The sequence below is a fragment of the Rhinopithecus roxellana genome, chromosome 10 (assembly GCF_007565055.1).
Source record: "Rhinopithecus roxellana isolate Shanxi Qingling chromosome 10, ASM756505v1, whole genome shotgun sequence".
Lineage (NCBI taxonomy): Eukaryota > Metazoa > Chordata > Mammalia > Primates > Cercopithecidae > Rhinopithecus > Rhinopithecus roxellana.
This window is the reverse complement of record NC_044558.1, coordinates 81,942,729-81,964,199: the sequence shown is the minus strand read 5'-3', so window position 1 is coordinate 81,964,199 and position 21,471 is coordinate 81,942,729. Positions and strand designations below refer to the sequence as shown.

The 21,471-nt window shown below is 46.4% G+C and overlaps 1 protein-coding gene and 1 non-coding gene across 3 annotated transcripts; both read left to right on the top strand.

Annotated features, from left to right (window-relative positions):
* The first annotated feature begins 2,536 nt into the window (after positions 1-2,536).
* DDX55 (DEAD-box helicase 55) lies at positions 2,537-21,111 on the top strand. Of its 2 annotated transcripts, XM_010368399.2 has the most exons (14): positions 2,541-2,720; positions 6,414-6,464; positions 6,556-6,642; positions 7,957-8,048; positions 8,124-8,186; positions 9,215-9,364; positions 10,489-10,678; positions 13,736-13,818; positions 15,725-15,856; positions 16,987-17,079; positions 18,564-18,678; positions 19,481-19,649; positions 19,944-20,236; positions 20,477-21,111. In XM_010368399.2, exons 1-14 carry the CDS (start codon positions 2,613-2,615, stop codon positions 20,651-20,653), a joined length of 1,803 nt encoding a protein of 600 aa, XP_010366701.1. In that variant the 5' UTR covers positions 2,541-2,612; the 3' UTR covers positions 20,654-21,111. The 2 variants fall into 2 exon arrangements, with proteins under 2 accessions (XP_030795348.1, XP_010366701.1); XM_030939488.1 differs by lacking the exon at positions 20,477-21,111 and having other exon boundaries at positions 2,537-2,720; positions 19,960-20,194.
* LOC115900192 lies at positions 17,187-17,318 on the top strand. The gene has a single exon (XR_004059862.1). It is a non-coding gene; the product is annotated as a small nucleolar RNA SNORA9 (small nucleolar RNA).
* Positions 21,112-21,471: the final 360 nt, after the last annotated feature.

Below are 21,471 nucleotides of genomic sequence, written 5' to 3'. Positions count from 1 at the left end.
TTTGTTTTTTAAAAACAGGGTCTTGCTTCGTTACCCGGACTGGAGTGCAGTGGCACAAACATGGCTCACTGCAGCCTTAACCGCTCAAGTGATCCTCTCATCTGAGCCTCCCGAGTAGTTGGGACCATAGGCATGCACCACCACGCCTAGCTAATTAAAAAATTACTTTCATAGAGACAGAGTCTCCTGTACGTTGCCCAGGCTGGCCTCATTCTCCTGGGCTCAAGTGATCCTCCTGCCTCAGCCTCCCAAAGTGTTGTGATTGCAGACAGTGAGCCACTGTGCCTGGCTGAAGTCCCATTTTATAAAAGTTGTCGAAGGTGTTTTGAGAATGTGATGATCATTTCATTGAAAAGGTGGCTTCAGGCTGTTGTCTTTTACTTAATTTGAGATGACTGCAGTCTGCGTGAGTTGTATTCCCATTTATTGATCCCACAAATATTTGAGTAATTGCTTTGTGCTACAGTGATAGTCCCTGGGATAAAGAAGATAGAGAAAAGACGCCATTAGTGTGGGTTTTACATTTTGGTGGCAGAGATGAACCTAATAAGTTGTGTGTGTGTGTGTGTGTGTGTGTGTGTGTGTGTAGCAAGAAAGATAATGGTAAATGCTAAGAAGGGAAAATAAATGAGGGTAGGAGTTTCAGTGATGCGGAAAGGAAGGTAACACTGAGAAGGTGATTTCAAAAGTCCAAGTGGAATGTAAGGGAGTGTAAGGGAAAACTTCCCCTTTGCCCTCAGGTTTCTCTAAAAATTCAACCGAAAAGCACATTAATAGGAGGAAAGTGATGCAAATTTATTTGGTCATGGTTTTGCACAACAAAGGAACCTTCAGAATTAAGACCCAAAGTTACAGGGAAAACTATTCATTTTTCTGCTTAGACTCAACAAAATATGCACAGCTGAGTAGAAATAGGACTGGGCAAGAAGGGCATGATCTAATGCTCACAGACTGAGTGGGGAAGCCCAGCAAGGCCTGTCTGGATTCTTTTCGGCCTCTCTGTGCAGGATTCTTTCCTTCTGGGTAGGGGACAGAACCCTTCCTGGAATGGGGTCTTACAACCTACAAGCAAAACAAAAGAGGTCAGATAATTTTTTTTTTTTTTTTAGAGACATAGTCTCTCTCTGTTGCCCAGGCTGGAGTGCAGTGGCGCGATCTTGGCTCACTGCAGCCTCTGCCTCCTGGGTGCAAGCAATTCTCCTGCCTCAGCCTCCCAAGTAGCTGGGACTACAGGCACACGCCGCCACATCCGGCTAATTTTTTGGTATTTTTAGTAGAGATGGGGTTTCACCGTGTTGCCCAGGCTGGTCTCGAACTCGAGCTCAGGCAATCCGCCGGCCTCGGCCTCTGAAGTGCTAGGATTACAGGCGTGAGCCACCGCGTCTGGCATTTTTTTTTTTTTTTTTTTTTTTTTTTTTTTTAATGAAACAGTTTCACTCTGTCGTCCAGGCTGGAATGCAGTGGTGCAATCTAGGCTCACTGCAACCTCCACTACCTCTCAGGTTCAAGCGATGCCCATTGTTCAGCCTCCGGAGTAGCTGCAGGCACCTGCCACCACACCTGGCTAATTTTTTGTATTTTTAATAGAGACGGGGTTTCACCACTTTGGCCAGGCTGGTCTCGAACTCCTCACCTCGTGATCTGCCCGCCTTGGCCTCCCAAAGTGCTGGGATTACAGGCGTGAGCCACCATGTCCGGCCGATAATTTCTTTATGGCCAGTTTTTTTACAGAAAGGTGGAGAGAGAGAGAGTAATATTTTTAGGTTTTATGGCTGACTTTGGAGAAAAGGGGTTCCCGTTTCTATGCTCCATCATGACGGGCAAGAGGGGTTCTTGAGTGTCTATGGCCAGCCTCACAGAGTCAGAGATCAGAGACGGGGCAGAAGGTCAGAGAGAAACTTGCTTCTGAGGCTGCCTCTGGGGTCTTCATTTTGGGGTTTCGTTTTCAGAGCCTCAACAGGAGCAAGTCATGCACATAGCTGGAGGAGATAGGCCCTCATAGAGGGCACGTAATGAGTGGTCAATAAAAGCTTGCCGAGTGAAGGTGTATGTGGACATGAATGGCCCAGGCCAACTGTGGACAGTGGAATAGGACAGTGTTCTTACTTAGGACTCTGACCCTAACTTCCGGGAAAGTAAACCAACATTCAGGACGTACCGGCCATCGGACCCCCGCCATCAGCGGGTGCCTGTTTTGCAGGGCTGCTGACCCGGGGCTGCGACACGTTTCTCTGCCCACGGCGGCCAGCCCCGCTGTCCTTCGGCCTGGACGCGGTCCTGTGCTGCCACCTGCCTCCGAGGGACAGAGAAAGTGGGAGAGCCGGGCCAGACTCCCTCCCGCCAAAACCCTTGCCCGGTGCGGAGAGGCGCCCGGAGCCCAGGGGTGCGGGGCGGGTGTAACTCCCCGGGCCTGCCCCGCCGCCTGCCTCCACCGTCCCGCGGGCGCGCTTTTCCTCGCTCCCGCGGCGTTGGAGCCTTCGCCGCGCTCCGGAACTCTGCTCCTCCAGCAAAGTTCCCGGCCGGCCGCCGGAGCTGCCGGAAGCGGAAGTGCTCGTTGGGGGTGCACAGGGCGCGTTCGAGCAGCGGCGACCGAGGCGGCAAAGGAGAGCGCCATGGAGCATGTGACGGAGGGCTCCTGGGAGTCTCTGCCAGTGTCACTGCACCCGCGGGTGCTGGGCGCCCTGCGGGAGCTGGGCTTCCCGTACATGACGCCGGTGCAGGTATCGGTTCCTGGGGGAGAGTGAGGCTGGGAGGGGGGCAGGCACCCGCTGCTTCGGACACAGCGGAGGTGATCGGACAGACCCAAGCCCTGGGGCGCTCATCCCTCCAGCGGGGGCTCTTGCCTCGTCTCCAGGCTGCCCAGACTGGCGGGATGCGGAGCTGCTCGGCCTGCGAGCCGGCAGAGGGGCCGCGACCCACCCTGCCCTCGGGTGCTGGAGTCTTGAGCCTGGTTCTCCTCCTAGCCCTGCCCCTGTAGCTGTGAGACCTCGGGCAAATGGCTTAACCTCAACGTGCTTCATTTTCCTTCTCTGTGAAATGACGAAAAAATAACACCCTCCTTATGGGGTTGCTGTGGGGACTAAATAAACCAGTCGGCACACTATGGGAGCTCAGCGAGGGTTACCTGTTGTTATGCATCTTTTCAAGAAGTATTTCTTGAGGACCTGCTATGTGTCAGGAACTCTTCTAGGCTCTGGGGAGTTTGCAGTATTGGCATCTGCTCATAGCCTTACTTTCTAGCGCAGGAGCTAGAGAAAGGATAATTTCAGCTGTTAGTAAATGTTATGGAGGAACTAAGACTGTTGTGATAGTGTCACTCGAGGACTGGAGAGGAGGTGAGACAGGGTGCTAAGGAAGGCCTCTCTGAGGAGGTGTCATTGAGCTGAGACCTCAGTGATTGAGAAGGAGCTGGCTCTGGGGTGACGAGGGGGAGATTATTCCAGCAGAGAGAAATACCAGTGCACATAAATGCCCTGGGGCAGGCTGCAAATGGTTTGAGCAGCAGAAAGGGGGCCTTTGTGACTGAACATCAAGAGTAGTGCAAGAGATGGATTGTGTAGGGTCTTGTAGGAGCTTGGATTTCATTCTAAACGTAGTGGGAAGCCATCTTATCCGGGAAGATGCTTAGGAAGGGAAGGGCTGTGGTTTCTCTTTAGAGAGTGGCCTTTTCAGGCATAAGAGACGAAGCAGGCAGGTCGCTTAGGAGGCCATTGTCAGGTAAGAGATGATGGTAGCTTGGAGTAGGGTGGAACCAGTGGATATTGAGAAGTCACATTTGGAATAACTTTAAGGTTGCTAAGGGACCGGAAGTGGAGGTTAGGAAAGAAAAGACTCTAGAGGGAGCTGAAGTTTTTATTCTTTTTTTTTTTTTTCTTTTGAGATGGAGTCTCACTCTGTTGCCCAGACTGGAGTGCAGTGGCGCGATCTCGGCTGACTGCAGTCTCCACCTCCCGGGTTCAAGCAATTCTCTGCCTGAACCTCCTGAGTAGCTGAGATTACAGGCGCCTGCTACCACACCCGGCTAATTTTTTGTATTTTTAGTAGATATGGAGTTTCACCATCTTGGCCAGGTTGGTCTTGAACTCCTGACCTCGTGGTCCACCTGCCTCAGCCTCCCAAAGTGCTGGGATGACAGGCTGAACCACCGCACCCCACCGATTTTTATTCTTAGTAGCTGAGTGAATGGTGTTACTATTTCCCGAGAATGGCTGGAGGGTGTAGCAGGTTTCAGAAGGAAAGTCAAAAGTTCTTATTTTTTTTTCTGTGTGTGTGTGTGGGTGGTTTTTTTTTTTTTTTTAAATGTTTTTGAGACAGAATCTTGCTCTCTTGCCCAGGTTGGAGTGCAACGGCATGATCTCAGCTCATTGCAACTTCTGCCTCCCGGGTTCAAATTATTCTCCCATTTCAGCCTTCCGAGTAGCTGGGATTACAGGCATGCATCACCACGCCTGGCTAATTTTTGTGTTTTTAGTAGAGACAGGGTTTCGCCATGTTGGCCAGGTTGGTCTCAATTCTGATCTCAGGTGATACGCCCGCCTTGGCCTCCCAAAGTGCTGGGATTACAGGTGTGAGCCACCGCGCCTGGCCACAAGAGTCCTGTTTTTAAACATTGGGCTGGGTACAGTGGCACCCGCCTGTAGTACCATTTACTTGGAAGGCCGAGGTGGGAGGATCCCTTGAGCCCAAGAGTTCAAGACCAGCCTGGGCAACATAGTGAGACCCCCATCTCTGAAATTAAAATAAATAATGGCCGGGCACGGTGGCTCACGCCTGTAATCCTAGCACTTTTGGAGACCAGGGTGGGAGGATCACTTGAGACCAGGAGTTCAAGACCACCCTGGGCAACATAGGGAGGCCCTGTAATAGCAAAAAAATTTTTAAAATAAATGAAGCCTTGAGTTTGAGATGCCCATAAGATTCCTGGGAATGTGGAGAATCTACTTCCAGCAGGCAGGGCTGGAGATGGAAACTGGGAGTGCTGTGTTCCCTGCCTAGGGAACCTGGCCTCAGCGCCTCAGAGCCTCAGAGCTCATTGTCTAGACCTGTCATCCACTACACAGTCACCAGACACGGCTATAGAGTGCTTGAAATACACTTTGTCCAAATCAAAGTGTACTCTGAGTATCAAATAACACAGTGGATTTTGAAGACCTACTATGAAAAAAGAATGGAAAATGTTGATTTTTACATATTGATTAAATGTGAAGGGACAATATTTTTGATATATTGGGTTGAATAAAATATTAAAATTTATTTCACCCATTTCTTTTTACTTTTCTTACTATGGCTACTAGAAAATTTAACATTGTTTATGTGGTTCACATTTTATATCTATTGGACAGCAGTGGTCTGGAGCTGGGTCCTCACCCTCGGCACTATTGATATTTTGTGCTGGATAATTTTTTGCTGTGGGGCTGTCCTGGGCATTGTAGGATGTTTAAACAGCATCACTGGAATCTGTCCACCAGAGGACATCACCTCCTAACTCTGGCTGTAATTTATTTATTTATTTATTTTTTTGAGGCAGGGTCTTGCTCTGTTATCCAGGCTGGAGTGCGGTGGCACAGTCACAACTCACTGCAGTCTCGACCTCCCTGGGCCTAGGTGATCCTCCTACCTTAGCCTCCTGAGTACCTGGGACCACAGGCATGCACCACCACACCCACATAATTTAAAAAATTTTCTTTGTAGAGATAGAGTCTCCCTGTGTTGCCCAGGCTGGTCTGGAATTCCTGGCCTTAAGGGAGTTAAGGGCCTTCCAAAGTGCTGTTATTATAGATGTGAGCCACGATGCCTGGCCCACCCTGGGTTTTGACAACCAAAAATGTCTCCTTACATTGCCAAATGTTCCCTCGGGGGTTGATAGGGAGGATAGAAATCACTGTGTAGAGGCAATTGGAATAATATCACATCTGCTGTGATTTAAGTGAGCTCAGGGCCTGGGGACCAGGGCTGAACCGTGGAGGGAGCAGCCGCGAGGCCAAGGCCTAAATCTAATTGAGGTTTGGCTTTTTTGATTGCTAAAACTAGGTTTCTTGTAACGTCTGGAGACCTCTACAGTGCTTAAAATGAGAAGGTTTATTTGAATCTTGATTCTGTGATACTAGAGCTGGAAGGGACCCTAAAACCCAATGTCTTCAACCCCTTCCTGGTTCAGAGAGGGAAAGTCGGAGAGACAGGAATAGAATTCAGGACTCCTGCCTCCCAGCTCAGCTCACTGTCCCCATGCGTCATCCATGTAGACACAGTTGCCACGTTTGATTCAACTTCTCTATGGTGACTTGGTTACTCAGAGCCCCTTTTGTGGTGGGGTCCACTGTGGCCTTGGCCGCCCATTATGTTCCTAGGGCTTCGGGTCTCACCTGTGAAGTGATGGCATCCTTTAACCGGTGCTTTGCAATCTCTCCCTTTAGTCCGCAACCATCCCTCTGTTCATGAGAAACAAAGATGTCGCTGCAGAAGCGGTGAGTGCCTCGGGTACGTGCAGCCTGTCCTTGTGTTTTCCCTCACGTGAACTCTGAGGAAGAAAAGGAAACCAAAACTCTCTGTTTGCAGGTCACAGGTAGTGGCAAAACACTCGCTTTTGTCATCCCCATCCTGGAAATTCTTCTGAGAAGAGAAGAGAAGTTAAAGAAGAGTCAGGTGAGGACAGCAAACGTGATTTATTTTCACCTAGTCATCAGAGTTCACATTGGATTAAGAAAGCTGGCTACAAACTTGAAAAAATAGGTCAGAAGCCGTGACTCACACCTGTAATCCCAGCACTTTGGGAGGCCGAGTCTGGAGGATCACTGGAGTCCAGGAGTTTGAGACCAGCCTAGGCAACACAATGAGATTTTATCTCTACCAGTAATGAATGAATGAATGAATGAATGAATGAATGAATGAATGAAACTTGAAGAAAAAAAAAGACAATCCTCATTATTTGTGGATTCTGTATTTGTTAATTTGCCTGCTCGTTGAAACTTATAATACCCCATTGGATCCTCAGTGCTTCTGTGGTCATGGGTGTGGGCAGAGCTGCCTTTTGTTTTACTGCTCAGGTGTAAACAGTGTCCTTTTCGTCATCTATTTGGTGCCATGTTTTTCACCTTTTTTTTTTTCTTTTTTACCTGAGACAGGGTCTTGCTCTGTCACCCAGGCTGGAGTGCAGTGGTGTGATCTCAGTTCACTGCAACCTCCACCTCCCAGGCTCAAGCTATCCTCCTGCCTCAGCCTCCCAAGTAGATGTGACTACAGGTGTGGACCACCACATCTGGGTAATTTTTTGTATTTTTTGAGGAGAAGGGGTTTTGACACGTTACCCAGGCTGGTCTCAAATTTCTGGGCTCAAGTGATCTTTCCGCCTCGGCTTCCCAAAGTGCTGGGATTACAGGTGTGACCCACCGTGCCCAGCCATTTTGCGCATTTGTTGCTTTATGTTGGTGATTTTGGTTTTTGAAATGGCCCCGTGGTGTAGTGCAGTCTAGTGTTCCTGGGCGCAAGAAGGTTATGATGTGCAGAGAGAATCCCCGCACTAGAGAAACACAGGCTCAGGCATGAGTTAATGTGCTGTTGGCCACGAGTTCAATAGGAATGAATCAACAGTATATATTCAATAGAGTCTTTTAAGCACAAACAGACATAAAATAGAGTTATGTATTGATTGGTTGACAAAAATGTCATGTCCAGAGACTGGCAGGAACCTAACCCTGTGTTTCCCCTGTGAGCAGTGGTTCAGCATTCACTAATTCAGTGTTCTTAGTATTAGTGACTTTAAAGAGCATAACTGCAGTGTATGATTACAAGTAACGGTAATTCAAAGTAGTTGATATGTGCTCAGGGATGCTGCTGAGAACGCCCAGTAACTGCGGTTTCTCTGGAAGTTCTCTGTGTGGTGGAGGGCGGAGGGCCTATGAGTTCCTCTCCAGGAGGCCCTTGCGCTGCTGACTGTGCCCCTTCCTTCCATGTGGGCAGGTTGGAGCCATAATCATCACCCCCACCCGAGAGCTGGCCATTCAGATAGACGAGGTCCTGTCGCATTTCACGAAGCACTTCCCCCAGTTCAGGTGAATTGGATGCAGTGTCCCTGTTAGCCACGGGCTGTTGTTTTGCCGAACTTAAAGACTGTTTTCTTGTTTTAGCCAGATTCTTTGGATCGGAGGCAGGAATCCTGGAGAAGATGTTGAGAGGTTTAAGCAACAAGGGTGAGTTTGCTCATGTCTGCTCATTTCTTTGCTTGCTCTTGGCACTGAACCTAAGAATCAATATGTGATCTCAACCTAACTGTGGGTCCCCCTTTCAGCAGCCTCCTCCCCCTGCAAAAAGGTGTTTTCTCCAGGCCAGCTTCCTATTGCGCTTTGCTAGCTCCTTCCCATAAGGCCCTGATGAGTACTTAACTCAGGTTCCTACAGAGGTCAAGAGAACGACGTGAGGATAAATGAGTGGTCAGGATAGATGAGTGCGGGACTGGGGGATGGTGAGGAACTGGCCAGTAGCTGCCTGGAATACTCAGCTCCAGCTGGTAGCTGCCTGGCGGGACTGGGCTCAGTAGTGCCAGGTTTTGAATTTTTTAAAAAGAAGATGGAATTCCAGATTTGTGTGTGTAATCTCCTGATTTTTTAACTGTTGGCGTGTAATCCACGTTTGAAAAACACATCTTGTAGGTGAGCCAGTCTGAGGGAGCCACATCCGGCCCTGAGTCTGCCAGTTTGTGATCTTTACATAGGGTTCTCTAATTATGTCAACATTCCCATTTTACATGTGAGCTACCTGGGGCCTCCAATGGTTGAGTTAACTTGCATAGGTCAGAGGTTGGGAAGCTTCTTTTGTAAATGAGCAGATGGTAACTGTTTTCGGCTTTGTGAACCATATGGTCTCCGTCGCAGTTACTCAACTGCTGTTGCAGTGTGAAGGCAGCGATAGGCAACATGTGAATAAATGGGTGTGGTTGTCTGCCAATAAAATACTTGGCAAGGACAGGCAGCAGCCCAGGTTTGGTCTGGGAGCTGGAGTTTGCCAACCTTGCCTGGGTCATAGCCCAGAACCCAGATCCCATTTCGCCGCAGCCCTCACATTTTCTACCCTACAGCACTCTTTTCCACTCTCATGCTCTTCGTTCTCTTCACTAGGGCTTAAATGACTTTGGAGGGATATGAAACTTGGTATTTTGGTAATCATCAACCACATCCCCAAGATCCAGAGAGCTTGGTAAATGTTAACTTTCTTTCCAAAGTGGGAACATCATTGTGGCCACTCCAGGCCGCTTGGAGGACATGTTCCGAAGGAAGGCGGAAGGCTTGGATCTGGCCGGCTGTGTGCGATCCCTGGATGTCCTGGTGTTGGATGAGGCAGACAGACTTCTGGACATGGGGTTTGAGGCAAGGTACTGGACTTTGGACTTCACTGGCTTGAGTGGGCGGATGATACTAATACAAAAGGAAAGCAAAATGGAGTTTACCACTTTATGACTAGGTATTTTTATTTTTTAGTTTCATTTTAATTTATTTTTAATTAATTTATTTTTTAGAGACAGGGTCTTGTGCTGTAACCCAGGCCGGAGTGCAGTGGCGTGATTATGTTCACTGCAGCCTCAACCTCTCGGGCTCAGGTGATCCTCCTGCATCAGCCTCCCGAGTAGCTGGGGCTACAGGCGCACACCACCATGCCTGCTTTTTTTATTTTTTGCAGATGGGTTTTGCCATGTTGCCCAGGCTGTTGTCAAACTCCTGGGCTTAAGTGATCCTCCCACCTAGGCTTCCCAAAGTGCTAGGATTACAAGCGCCAGCCACCATACCTGGCCTAAGTATTTTTATTAACCACATTTTAATTTCAAATCATTAAGTAGTTTGAGCTTTCAAATTCTACCACGTGACTTTTATTCCCGTTCTATCTTTGATCTTAAAATGCAGTTTCCTTCAAGTATTTTTTTTTTTTTTTTTTTTTTTTTTTTGAGACAGGGTCTTACTCTGTCATCCAGGCTAGAATGCAGTGGCATGATTTTGGGTCATTACAACTTTTATGTCCTGGGCTTAAGTGATCCTCCCACCTCAGCCTCCTGAGTATCTGGGACTACAGGCACATGCCATCATGCCTTGTTTTTTTTTTTTTAATTTTTGCAGAGACAAGATCCCTTATGTTGCCCAGGTTGGTCTCAAATTCCTGGGCTCAGGAGATCCTCCCATCCCAGCCTCCCGAAGTGCTGGGATTACGGGCATGAGCCATCACATCTGGAAGTTTTGTTGTTTTTTAATAAACAGTTTAATTGGATATAATTCACATATCATTATAATTGTATAATTGTATGCTAAAATTTGAGGAACCTTGGAAAAATGAAAGTATAAAGAAGAAACAAAGAATCACCCATCATCTCACCTCCCAGTGTATGTGCTGTAAATATTTTGATGGCTTCACTTTCAGTCTTTCTGAATACCTGTTTCGTATCATGAAGCACTGTGTGTTGATTATGCTGGCAAGTAAGCGGTTAAGTGTGAGCCCTCTTTTTATCAGCATCAACACCATCCTGGAGTTTTTGCCAAAGCAGAGGAGAACAGGCCTTTTCTCTGCCACTCAGACGCAGGAAGTGGAGAACTTGGTGAGAGCGGGCCTCCGGAACCCTGTCCGGGTCTCGGTGAAGGAGAAGGGTGTGGCAGCCAGCAGCATCCAGAAGACCCCCTCCCGCCTGGAAAACTACTACATGGTGAGCGCCTGGGCTTGCTTCTTACTTAGTGATAATGACCAGTGCTCTTTTTATGGAAATTGTACTGGTAGAATAAATATATGAGACCCTGTAGCACACATGAAATGCATTTGGGGACAGAGCTAGGAGAAATGGTCTGGGTGTTCCTGCTCATTGAATGAATGTTAGTTAAATTGGGCATAAATGTATTTTAAGCACAGTCTCTAAGGACAGTGTCTCTGAACCTCCTACCCTCAAGTGACAAAATGTTTCTATTTTACATGCTTGGGGTGTGCTGGGTGCAGGCATGATTAAACTCTGTAGTTCCTAGGCCTGTCAGAACAGCCTGTGTCACAGAGAAGGGCATAGTTAGATGTGCAGGTGGAACACAGAAAATCAAATGACAGACTCACTCCTGAGGAGACTTTGTGGGGTGGAAATGTTCTACTCTGTAAATGTTGTGTATTTTTGACCTGCATCAAATATGCTGAATTTCTTTTTTTTTTTTTTTTTTTTGAGACGGAGTCTCGCTCTGTCACCCAGGCTGGAGTGCAGTGGCACGATCTCAGCTCACTGCAAGCTCCGCCTTCCGGGTTCACACCATTCTCCTGACTCAGCCTCCTAAGTAGCTGCGACTACAGGCACCTGCCACCATGCCTGGCTAATTTTTTGTATTTTTTTTAGTAGAGACGGGGTTTCACCCTGTTAGCCAGGATGGTCTCGATCTCCTGACCTGGTGACCTGCCGATGTCGGCCTCCTAAAGTGCTGGGATTACAGGCGTGAGCCACTGCGCCCGGCCTTTTTGTTTGTTTGTTTTTTGTTTTGAGACAGTGTCTCACCCAGGCTGGAGTGCAGTGGCACGATCTCGGCTCATTGCAACCTCTGCCTCCCGGGTTCAAGCAATTCTTCTGCCTCAGCCTCCTGAGTAGCTGGGATTACAGGCGTGTGCCACCATGCCCGGCTAACTTTTTGTATCTTTAGTAGAGGTGGGGTTTCACCACGTTGACCAAGCTGGTCTTGAACTCCTGACTTCATGATTGCCTGCCTCAGCTTCCCAAAGTGCTGGGATTACAGGCATAAGCCATCGTGCCCGGCCCAAATATGCTGAATTTCTAGTAGTAAATACTGGCTGCTAGCTTCTGTAGTTTCTTCACAAGGAAGTAGATGGGCTTTTGGCAATTTCATTGTTTAGTAATGAGGCCACTCCCCACCCGTTCTGTTCCGTCCCGTTGCTGGGATGGGCCACGAGGCACAAGTGCAGAGAGCACAGGCTGCAGGGGAGGCAGCACCATCAGGGCATGGAGGAACCCACAGGCCAGTGCCACTGCTGATGGTACATTGTCCCACCAGCCTGGGGTTGGGACTTTTCTTTCTTTTTTGCAATAAGCTTTTTCAGGTTAAATTTTTCTTTAGGCCTGGAGGGGTTCCCTAGCTCCTGAACATGTCTGCTGTTCAAAATGAAGGAGGCTAGTCTTGAAACCAGAGTGTTCCTATTGCTGTAGACTGTGAGGTCGTCGAGGCTGCTCTCCTGTTTGTGTCAATTTGTAGGCAGATTAAAGGTAGAATGAGTTTGCAAATGAGAAACTGCACCTAGTGTAACTGGAGAGTGTCGTCGAGATCAGAGAGGCTCATCAGAAGTGGGAGTTGTAGTTGCCATTGATGTTTCTGACAGTCTGGGCTGGGTGAGGGAGAAGGCTAGCTCTTCCCAAGCAGAGGGAAGGACTCTGCACAGGGTAGTGTGGAGAGCATGGGCGCTAGAGCAGCTACAGCAGGACTGCCTGGTGCATATCTTGGCTTTGGCCCCTACTAAATTAACCCATGAACTTAGAGGTCCTCACTTGTCAAATGGGGGCCACAGTAGTATACAGCTTCGTAGGGTTGCTGGAGGATTAATTAATCCATGCAAAAATGTTCATGATAGTGCTTAGTACAGGGTAAGTATGGGTTGAGCATTCCTAACTTGAAATTTCAAAATCCAGAATGCTCCAGAATCTGAAGTTTTTTGAATGCCAGCATGATGCGGAAAGGAAATGCTTGTTGGAGTATTTTAGATTTCAGATTTCCAGATTAGGGATGCTCAACTGGTAAGTATAGTGCAGCTATTCCAAAATCTGAAAGAATTCAAAAGCCAAAAAACACTTCAAAGTCCCAGGGACCTTGGATGAGGGATACTCGTACTAATGTTAGCTTTGGACACCCACTGTGGCTACTGTTGCGTTCTGTTGTTTTGCATTCATTTTGCATTTAGAAAGATGGCTGAGTACATGAGGAAAAATTCCAAACTGGGCATTTGGTTTTGGTAAAAATAGGATGAATGCATTCAGGTAAATTTAATGTCTCTAATTTGGGAGTTTGAATGGAGGACTTGATTGCATTATGAAAAAAAGCAGTGGGGTCTGAGTCCATGGAAGCCTTTTAAATAAGTAATGTACATTGCTCTCTGGAAATCATTATTCATCTTAGAATAGTGACTTCTAAACTTGGCATCAGAATTTCCTGGGGGAACTCTTAAATAATATGGATTCTTAGGTCCAATCTCAGATCTACTGAATCAGAATCTGTATGTCATACCCAAGAATCTGCATTTAAAAAAATATATATATCCTTTGGCTGGGTTAGGTGGCTCACGCCTGTAATTCCAGCACTTTAGAGCTGAGGTGGGAGGATCGCTGGAGGCCAGGCCAGGAGTTTGAGACCAGTCTGGGCAACATATTGAGAGTCTGTCTCTTAAAAAAAGAAAAGGAAAAAGAAAAGGTAAAATAAATAAAAATCTACTCTGGAAATGGTGTACCAGCTCTCATGTATATTGGGACTGGGAGTTGGGAACTGTTGCCTGTTGGATGACTATGTTTCTCTGAGCTGTATGATTTTGTGACATACAAATTGTAACTTTTAGAGGCAGCAGCACATGTCGATGTTTATTCTGAGCTAGGTAGACCAGTTAACATTCTGACTAAAGTCTGTCCTACCCATGGGGAAAATGACAGTCCTTAAAATTTAATGCTGAAACTGAAGATAGCCATGGGGATTATTATTGCCAAGTATGTTTTTTATTAGTTTCCCTTTTTCTTTTGCAGGTATGCAAGGCAGATGAGAAATTTAATCAGCTGGTCCATTTTCTTCGCAATCATAAGCAGGAGAAACACCTGGTCTTCTTCAGGTACTCCTCTGGTCTCTGTGGTAGGGGCGTCAGGGATTCAGGCAGAATGTGCAGGTGCATGTGGCCTTTGGGTTTTGGATTCCATCTAGCGTGGTTCTCTCGGGAATGCTTTTGGCTGCAAATAACTGAAAACCCAACTTTCGTGGTTTGAACAAGGTTGGCTTTATTTTTGTCCTGTAAAAATAAGTCCAAAGGCAGAGGCAGTTTCTCACAGGGGTTTCATGTGTCATTCATGTCAAGATCAATGTTGATGTGATTGGTCTTCTCTTCCTGTGTGTCACCTCATGGATTCTGGATGACCACTATTATACCCTGTCATGTCTGCACTGAAGAAAGATAAGAAGGGAAAGGCAGAGGGGGCGTATGGCAATATTAGCTATATCCATGCCTTTTAATCAGTAAAACAAAGAGCTTCTTCCGAAACCCCTCTGCCCTAGCTGACTTCAGCTGTGAATTCATCTTAGGGGCCAAAAGTGGGTCATGTGGTGGCCCCTCACTTCAAGAGCAGCAGAGAAAATGAGCGCACAGCTTTTCTGGCTCTGTGATAGTGGCCAGCGAAGCAAGAAGTGGTTGGGAATAGTGTTTATCAGCCATCCCTGGAGTCCGCCACAGTGGAGTTTTGTCCTGTGGTCAGAAGGCAGTGTAGGAACAGATGCATATGTTCTTTGGACTGTTGGTTCTTTTCCCCTTTTCTCCAGAGATAAATGTGTTGATCTTTAGCAGTACATAAAAAATAATTTTATATTACTTTTCCATGTGTTATCCTACAAATAAAATGCAATATTGACCATGACCCACAGTAAGAAGTTCAATTTGGTACACACCCAAACAAGACAGTAAAACAACGGTTTTTACGAAACCACACTCTGCTAGGTGGGATGTTTTCTATTCTCTTCTACTCCAGCTGTTAATTTTTAAAAAATGCTGGTCGAGACCCACTAAATTGATTTCAGAACCCACCAGATCTGTGGGTGATGAGGCTTAGTGTGTGAAACACCACTGCGTTACATACTATGTGACTCAAGGTGGAAAGACGGACCAGTCTGGTGGCAGTCACAGCATAGGTGGAGGAACTGAAGTAGACAAGAGTTAGCCCCAACTGGAATGGTCTGGTATAGTGGGAGGAGCATTTGACCTGGGTTCTGGTGCTGCCACTTACTCTGTGTTTCTGGTAAGTTTCAGTTCCCTCATCTGCAAAAGGATGGGAAATCACTGGGGAATGCTTCCAGTAAGGAAAAGAGTCCAGGGTGAACTGTATTAGAAGGGTGCTGGGTAAGGAACTCACAGATTCAGAGAATGCTGAGTGTCCACTCCCAGGGAAGGAGCTCCCTGGCAGGAGTTCATGGGCCATCTCTTTAGGGTATATCTTTATTGGGATGACTCTGCCAACCTCCTTTCTGTCCTTGGATGACTCAGCTCCAAGTCCCAAATATCTGGGAGAAGGGATCTGATTGGTCTAGCTTGGGTTATTTGCTGAGCCATTGGGAATCCTGCTAATTGGGGAAGAAGCAGTTCCCTAAAGGAAAAGCAGGAATGCTTTTAAATCTTGTAAGACTATTTGTGGCTAAGATGTCATTGCTTTTGTTCTGAATGACTGTTTCACTTCAGTTCCTTTTTCGGGGTCAGGGAGATTTCCTGTTAGAGCGTCTTTAGACAGTAGAATACGTCCTTGGGGGTTTTAACTCATGTTTAAGGTATTTTGTCAAAAGACTGGCCTTTCATTGGCTGAGAGGATTACGGATTGAGAACTCAATTGTGGATGATTTCCACTGCCAGTCTCGCCATTCCCCTAGGGAGGGCTCGTAGTTAGGTTGTGTCTACTGCAGCTATTGCTCACAGTTCCCCTCTCGCGGTTGTAGAAGGACCAAGGTGGTCAATGACGCTAAGCCCTCTGTCCCTCTTGCAGCACCTGTGCCTGTGTGGAATACTATGGGAAGGCTCTGGAGGCGCTGGTGAAGGGCGTGGAGATTATGTGCATTCATGGAAAGATGAAATATAAACGTAATAAGATCTTCATGGAGTTCCGCAAATTGCAAAGGTGGGTGAGCTTCATTGGAGGTAACAGCTTTCCTGCCACACTGCTCTTTTAGGTCCTGCCTGGAACCCTCTTCTCTCTCTAACCTGGTTATCACATCTCTGTAAATGCCCAGAGCTTCCACTGCCCTGTTCTAATCGCTTTGCCTTTTGTTATGTCATTTCCCTAGTTACTGAACTTCTGTGCTAGACGGCAGGCTCTGTGACACAGGAGCCCTGTGCATTGTCTTCACTCCCAGATTGCTCTGTGCCTGGCCCAGGGAAGGGTTGTGATGACTGTCAAGCAGCAAGGAGCAAATCCATTTGTCCTGTTGGTGTAGAAACTGTCTGTGGCTTAAGGGTGGGCATGGTGGCTCATGCCTGTAATCCCAGCACTTTGGGAGGCCGAGGCGGATGGATCACAAGGTCAGGAGATCAAGACCATCCTGGCTAACACGGTGAAACCCTGTGTCTACTAAAAACAAAAAATTAGCCGGGCATGGTGGCGGGCGCCTGTGGTCCCAGCTACTTGGAAGGCTGAGGCAGGAGAATGGCGTGAACACAGGAGGTGGAGCTTGCAGTGAGCTGAGATTGCGCCACTGCACTCCAGCCTGGGCGACAGAGCGAGACTCCGTCTCAAAAAACAAAACAAACAAACAAAAAAACTGTCTGCTTATCAGGCTTTTGACTACACAGCAGGGAACTTGTGTCTTCCAGTGACCATAACTTGTTTCTGTTTGTGCTGACAAATAACAGTTTTCTGTTTTTCTTAATCATTGAACATCTGGCTATATTAAAAGTCCTCTTTTGGACAAAGCAATATACCTGACTGCGGGGCCTCAGTTACAGAGTGAAGTGTCTGTTGTTTTTCAGATGGCTACAAAGGATTAGACCCATACAGTTTCGGTTTTCAAATGGAAATGTTGTAATTTTTAAAATCCCTTTGCTGTCTCTCACCTCCCTCCAATTTTTATTGGAATTTATGAAGTCCTAGAGATTTGTAGAAAGAAGAAAAAATCAAAATATTACCTTAAGCATGTGCTTCTGTGAGAAGCTCCAGCACCTGTGTGTCACTGTCATCAAGATCAGTAGGCTGTGTGATGGTGATGAAGATGGTGGCCTCCTTACTCAGAATGCTGTTTTCTCATTTTCTAGTGGGATTTTAGTGTGCACTGATGTGATGGCCCGGGGAATTGATATTCCTGAAGTCAACTGGGTTTTGCAGTATGACCCTCCCAGCAATGCAAGGTATGGTATGAGGCTGCCACCCACTCTGTGTTGAGGAAGTCAGCCTAATGAAGTAGGAATCCTGAAGAAGATAAACAGATAATGATGTTCACTGAAACATTATTTTATAGCAAGCCTCCAGCGTGCTTGGGTCTGCAGTGACCCCGTGCATTCCTACAGTGCTTGCCAGAACAGTTTGAAACGGTTTGAGGCCTTGCCCTGCTCCATGTAGAGCAAGGTTATAGAAATTTCAGACAATGAGAGAAAACAAAAAACAACAACAAAACATTATTTGAGGCCGGGCGCGGTGGCTCACGCCTGTAATTCCAGCACTTTGGGAGGCCTAGGCGGGTGAATCGCTTGAGCCCAGGAATTCACTAGCCTGGGCAACATAGCAAAACCCCGTCTCTACAAAAAAATCTATGTACAGATTAGTTAGGCGTGTGTGACTTTAGTCCCAGCTCCTTGAGAGGCTGAGGCAGGAGAATGGCTTGAGCGCAGGAGGCAGAGGTGGCAATGGATTGTGCCACTGCACTCCAGCCTGGGCAACAGTGTGAGACTCTGTCTCAAAACAAAACCCATTGTTTTAAGAGGCAAAAATAGGCAAATGGATGAATAACCCATTCGTGGTGAAATAGTGATATTGTATTGGCAGCAATTAAAAGTATTTTCAATTATTTTCAGTTCTTGCAGAAACACACAATAGAATGTCTAAATGGAAAAAAGCAGTACATAACACCACATGTGAAAATTACAACTACTTTCTCCAAAGTCAGCATGTATTCCTTTTTTTTTTTTTTTTTTTTTTTTTTTTTGAGACGGAGTCTCGCTCTGCCGCCCAGGCTGGAGTGCAGTGGCCCGATCTCAGCTCACTGCAAGCTCCGCCTCCCGGGTTCACGCCATTCTCCTGCCTCAGCCTCCCAAGTAGCTGGGACTACAGGCGCCCGCCACGTCACCCGGCTAGTTTTTTGTATTTTTAGTAGAGACGGGGTTTCACCATGTTAGCCAGGATGGTCTCGATCTCCTGACCTCGTGATCCGCCCGTCTCGGCCTCCCAAAGTGCTGGGATTACAGGCTTGAGCCACCGCGCCCGGCCAACATGTATTCCTAATACATGCGTCCACGCATAGGAAGATGCCTATAAACCCCCAAGTGTTGATGATTACTCCTGAGATTATTGGTCATTTTCATTTTATTCTTTGTATTTTTCATTGTTTCCCAGATTTTCCACTGGGGACCATGTCCCACCTGTCTGATCAGAGAGAAAGATACAAGTTTTACTTAGAGTTCACATTAAATGTTTATTACAGAATCATATCTGTCTGCAGTGCTGGTTTAATTGCCAGTTCTTCTGTTTCTCACACTAGCAAGTGACCAAGTCCACACTGAGCTGTGGAGGCTAGAGGCTCCCCATAGCATTTTAGCTGCATCAGCCATTGGCTGGAGCCTGAGCTCTGTTCAGCTGTCTTCACCTGGGTACCCATTTCCATTCTGTGTTCTCACAGTGCCTTCGTGCATCGCTGCGGTCGCACAGCTCGCATTGGCCACGGGGGCAGCGCTCTGGTGTTCCTTCTACCCATGGAAGAGTCATACATCAATTTCCTTGCAATTAACCAGAAAGTAAGCTGCCATGCTTTTTCAGATAGAATGCCTAGTGACGGGAAAGCTGGAAGAGTTCTTCTCCAGCATGTGGTCAGCAAATGAAATTACAAATTGCAAACTCACTGGGGCTGGGCTGGTGGTGGCAGTGTGGGCCCTAGTGGCCTTTTTTTTTTTTTTTTTTTTGAGACAGAGTTTCACTCTTGTTGCCCAGGCTGGAGTGCAATGGCGCTATCTCGGCTCACTGCAACCTCTGCCTCCCGGGTTCAATGGATTCTTCTGCCTCAGCCTCCCAAGTAGCTGGGATTACAGGCACGTGCCACCACCCCAGATAATTTTGTATTTTTAGTAGAGACGGGGTTTCTCCATGTTGGTCAGGCTGATCTTAAACTCCCGATCTCTGATGATGTGCCCACCCTGGCCTCCCAAAGTGCTGGGATTACAGGCATGAGCCACTGTGCCCGGCCACCCTGGTGGGCTTTAAGGCTGTGGAGGCACCTCGGTCATGGAGTGACCAAGCCTCCTGTGCGGTAGCAGGCCCTGCTGGGATCCAGGCAAGGGTGAATAGAGACTTGTGAATAGAGACCCAGTGTTGCTATACTTTGCTACTAGATTAGGATTGTCATGTGAAAACTGATTTTTAAATTTTCTTTTAAAAATTTAACATACTTTTTAGAGCATGTGAAATATTTGGGTTGGAATTGGGCTTCAGACCTCAAAAGGTGAAAAGGAATTGTTTTGCTTTTGGTTTTCTTGGTTGTGATGGGGGAGCCCTGGGGATGTGATGCCAACCAGGGAAGGTGAGAATGTGGTGTGTGTGTAGTGCCCCCTGCAGGAGATGAAGCTCCAGAGAAACACAGCGGACCTTCTGCCAAAACTCAAGTCCATGGCCTTGGCCGACAGAGCTGTGTTTGAAAAGGGCATGAAAGCTTTTGTGTCCTATGTCCAGGCTTATGCAAAGCATGAATGCAACCTGATTTTCAGATTAAAGGGTAAGTTGGACTTCTTCATGTGATAATGTCTCCATCTTAACTATGTGGTGATCTTACAAGTATGAGATTGCTTTGTCTCATAAAAGGAAGTGTTCCCAGGCTTTGAGTAGACACAGAATAAACTGGCCACTGGCTGCTGAGTATTCCTTTTAACTTTGTAAAAATATAATTATTTTCATTCTAATTTAAATGAATTCATTAAACCCTTTGGTTAGAAAAAAATTATATTGTAAGCCATTACTGACTGTTCTAATCCTGTTGTGTGTGCTAACTCTGATCTTCTGATTGAATTAGATCTTGATTTTGCCAGCCTTGCTCAAGGTTTTGCCCTGCTGAGGATGCCCAAGATGCCAGAATTGAGAGGAAAGCAGTTTCCAGATTTTGTGCCTGTGGACGTTAATACAGACACGATTCCATTTAAAGATAAAATTAGAGAAAAGCAGAGGCAGAAACTCCTGGAGCAACAAAGAAGAGAGAAAACAGAAAATGAAGGGAGAAGAAAATTCATAAAAAATAAAGCTTGGTCGAAGCAGAAGGCCAAAAAAGAAAAGAAGAAAAAAATGAATGAGAAAAGGAAAAGGGAAGAGGTAAAGTTTAGTTTTACTTACGTTAACTTAGAATCTTGAACAAATATTATTGTAGTCGTTCTTTAAATAGGAATTGTGTGGGGCTCTCAGATTTCTGTTACGTTGGCGACTGGGGCGGGGAATTTGCTGTATTTGCGGAAGCCAATCTGAGAGCTTATAGTTCCTGAGTTAAAACTGCTGGTTTCACTAGAACACTATTGCTGAAAAATTTAGTAGTTTATTGGTTTCTTCTGTACTTAGGGTTCTGATATTGAAGATGAGGACATGGAAGAACTTCTCAATGACACAAGACTCTTGAAAAAACTTAAGAAAGGCAAAATAACTGAAGAAGAATTTGAGAAGGGCTTGTTGACAACTGGCAAAAGAACAATCAAGACAGTGGATTTAGGGATCTCAGATTTGGAAGATGACTGCTGATTCCAGTGCCACAGATGAACCCACAAGGGCATAGCTGTTCCCTAACTTGGTGGATGGCTCCAGTTTGCTTTTAATGGAAATCAAAACTTCAGGAGACATCTGAGAAGAATCATGTCTCTGAAAGCTGTCCTTTCAGACAAGGGAGAAATGAAGGATTTCACACTTGGGAATATTTTACTAAAAACATTCCAGTCTTGGCTGGGTGCAGTGGCTCCTGCCTGTAATCCCAGCACTTTGGGAGGCTGACGCAGGAGGATCACTTGAACCCAGGAGTTCAAGACCAGCCTGGGCAACACAGCCAGACCCGCTCATTAAAAACAACAAAACAAAACAATTCCAGTCTTGAAGTAGTCTAACAGAAGAAAATGTACAATTATTTGAGTGTAAATAATAGATGTCAGTATTTATTTATCATGATGGGTCACATAAAAAGACCTATGTACATAGTATATATATATGAGCTCTTTTTTCTGAGGCTATTTTACAGTTATTTTTAAACATAAAGGTACTGAAGTATTCTTGACTTCTAATTTTCAAAACCATTCCTTAGCGTCTTTAGGCATCTGACCTCCTGAATGTTCTTGGCCCTGGGCTTCAGTTATCCTTTGATGCCCTGCAGAGGTGGCTAATGTGCTGGGGGTTTTTCTGTGTTAAGAATAGTCCCAGTATTTTTTTTTTGGTGAACAGCTGAAAAACAGAGGCATTAAGTCATATTCCGGGAAAGAGAATTACAGTTTTTTTTTTTTTTTTTTTTTTTTGAGACAGAGTCTCGCTCTGTTGCCCAGGCTGGAGTGCGGTGGCCGGATCTCAGCTCATTG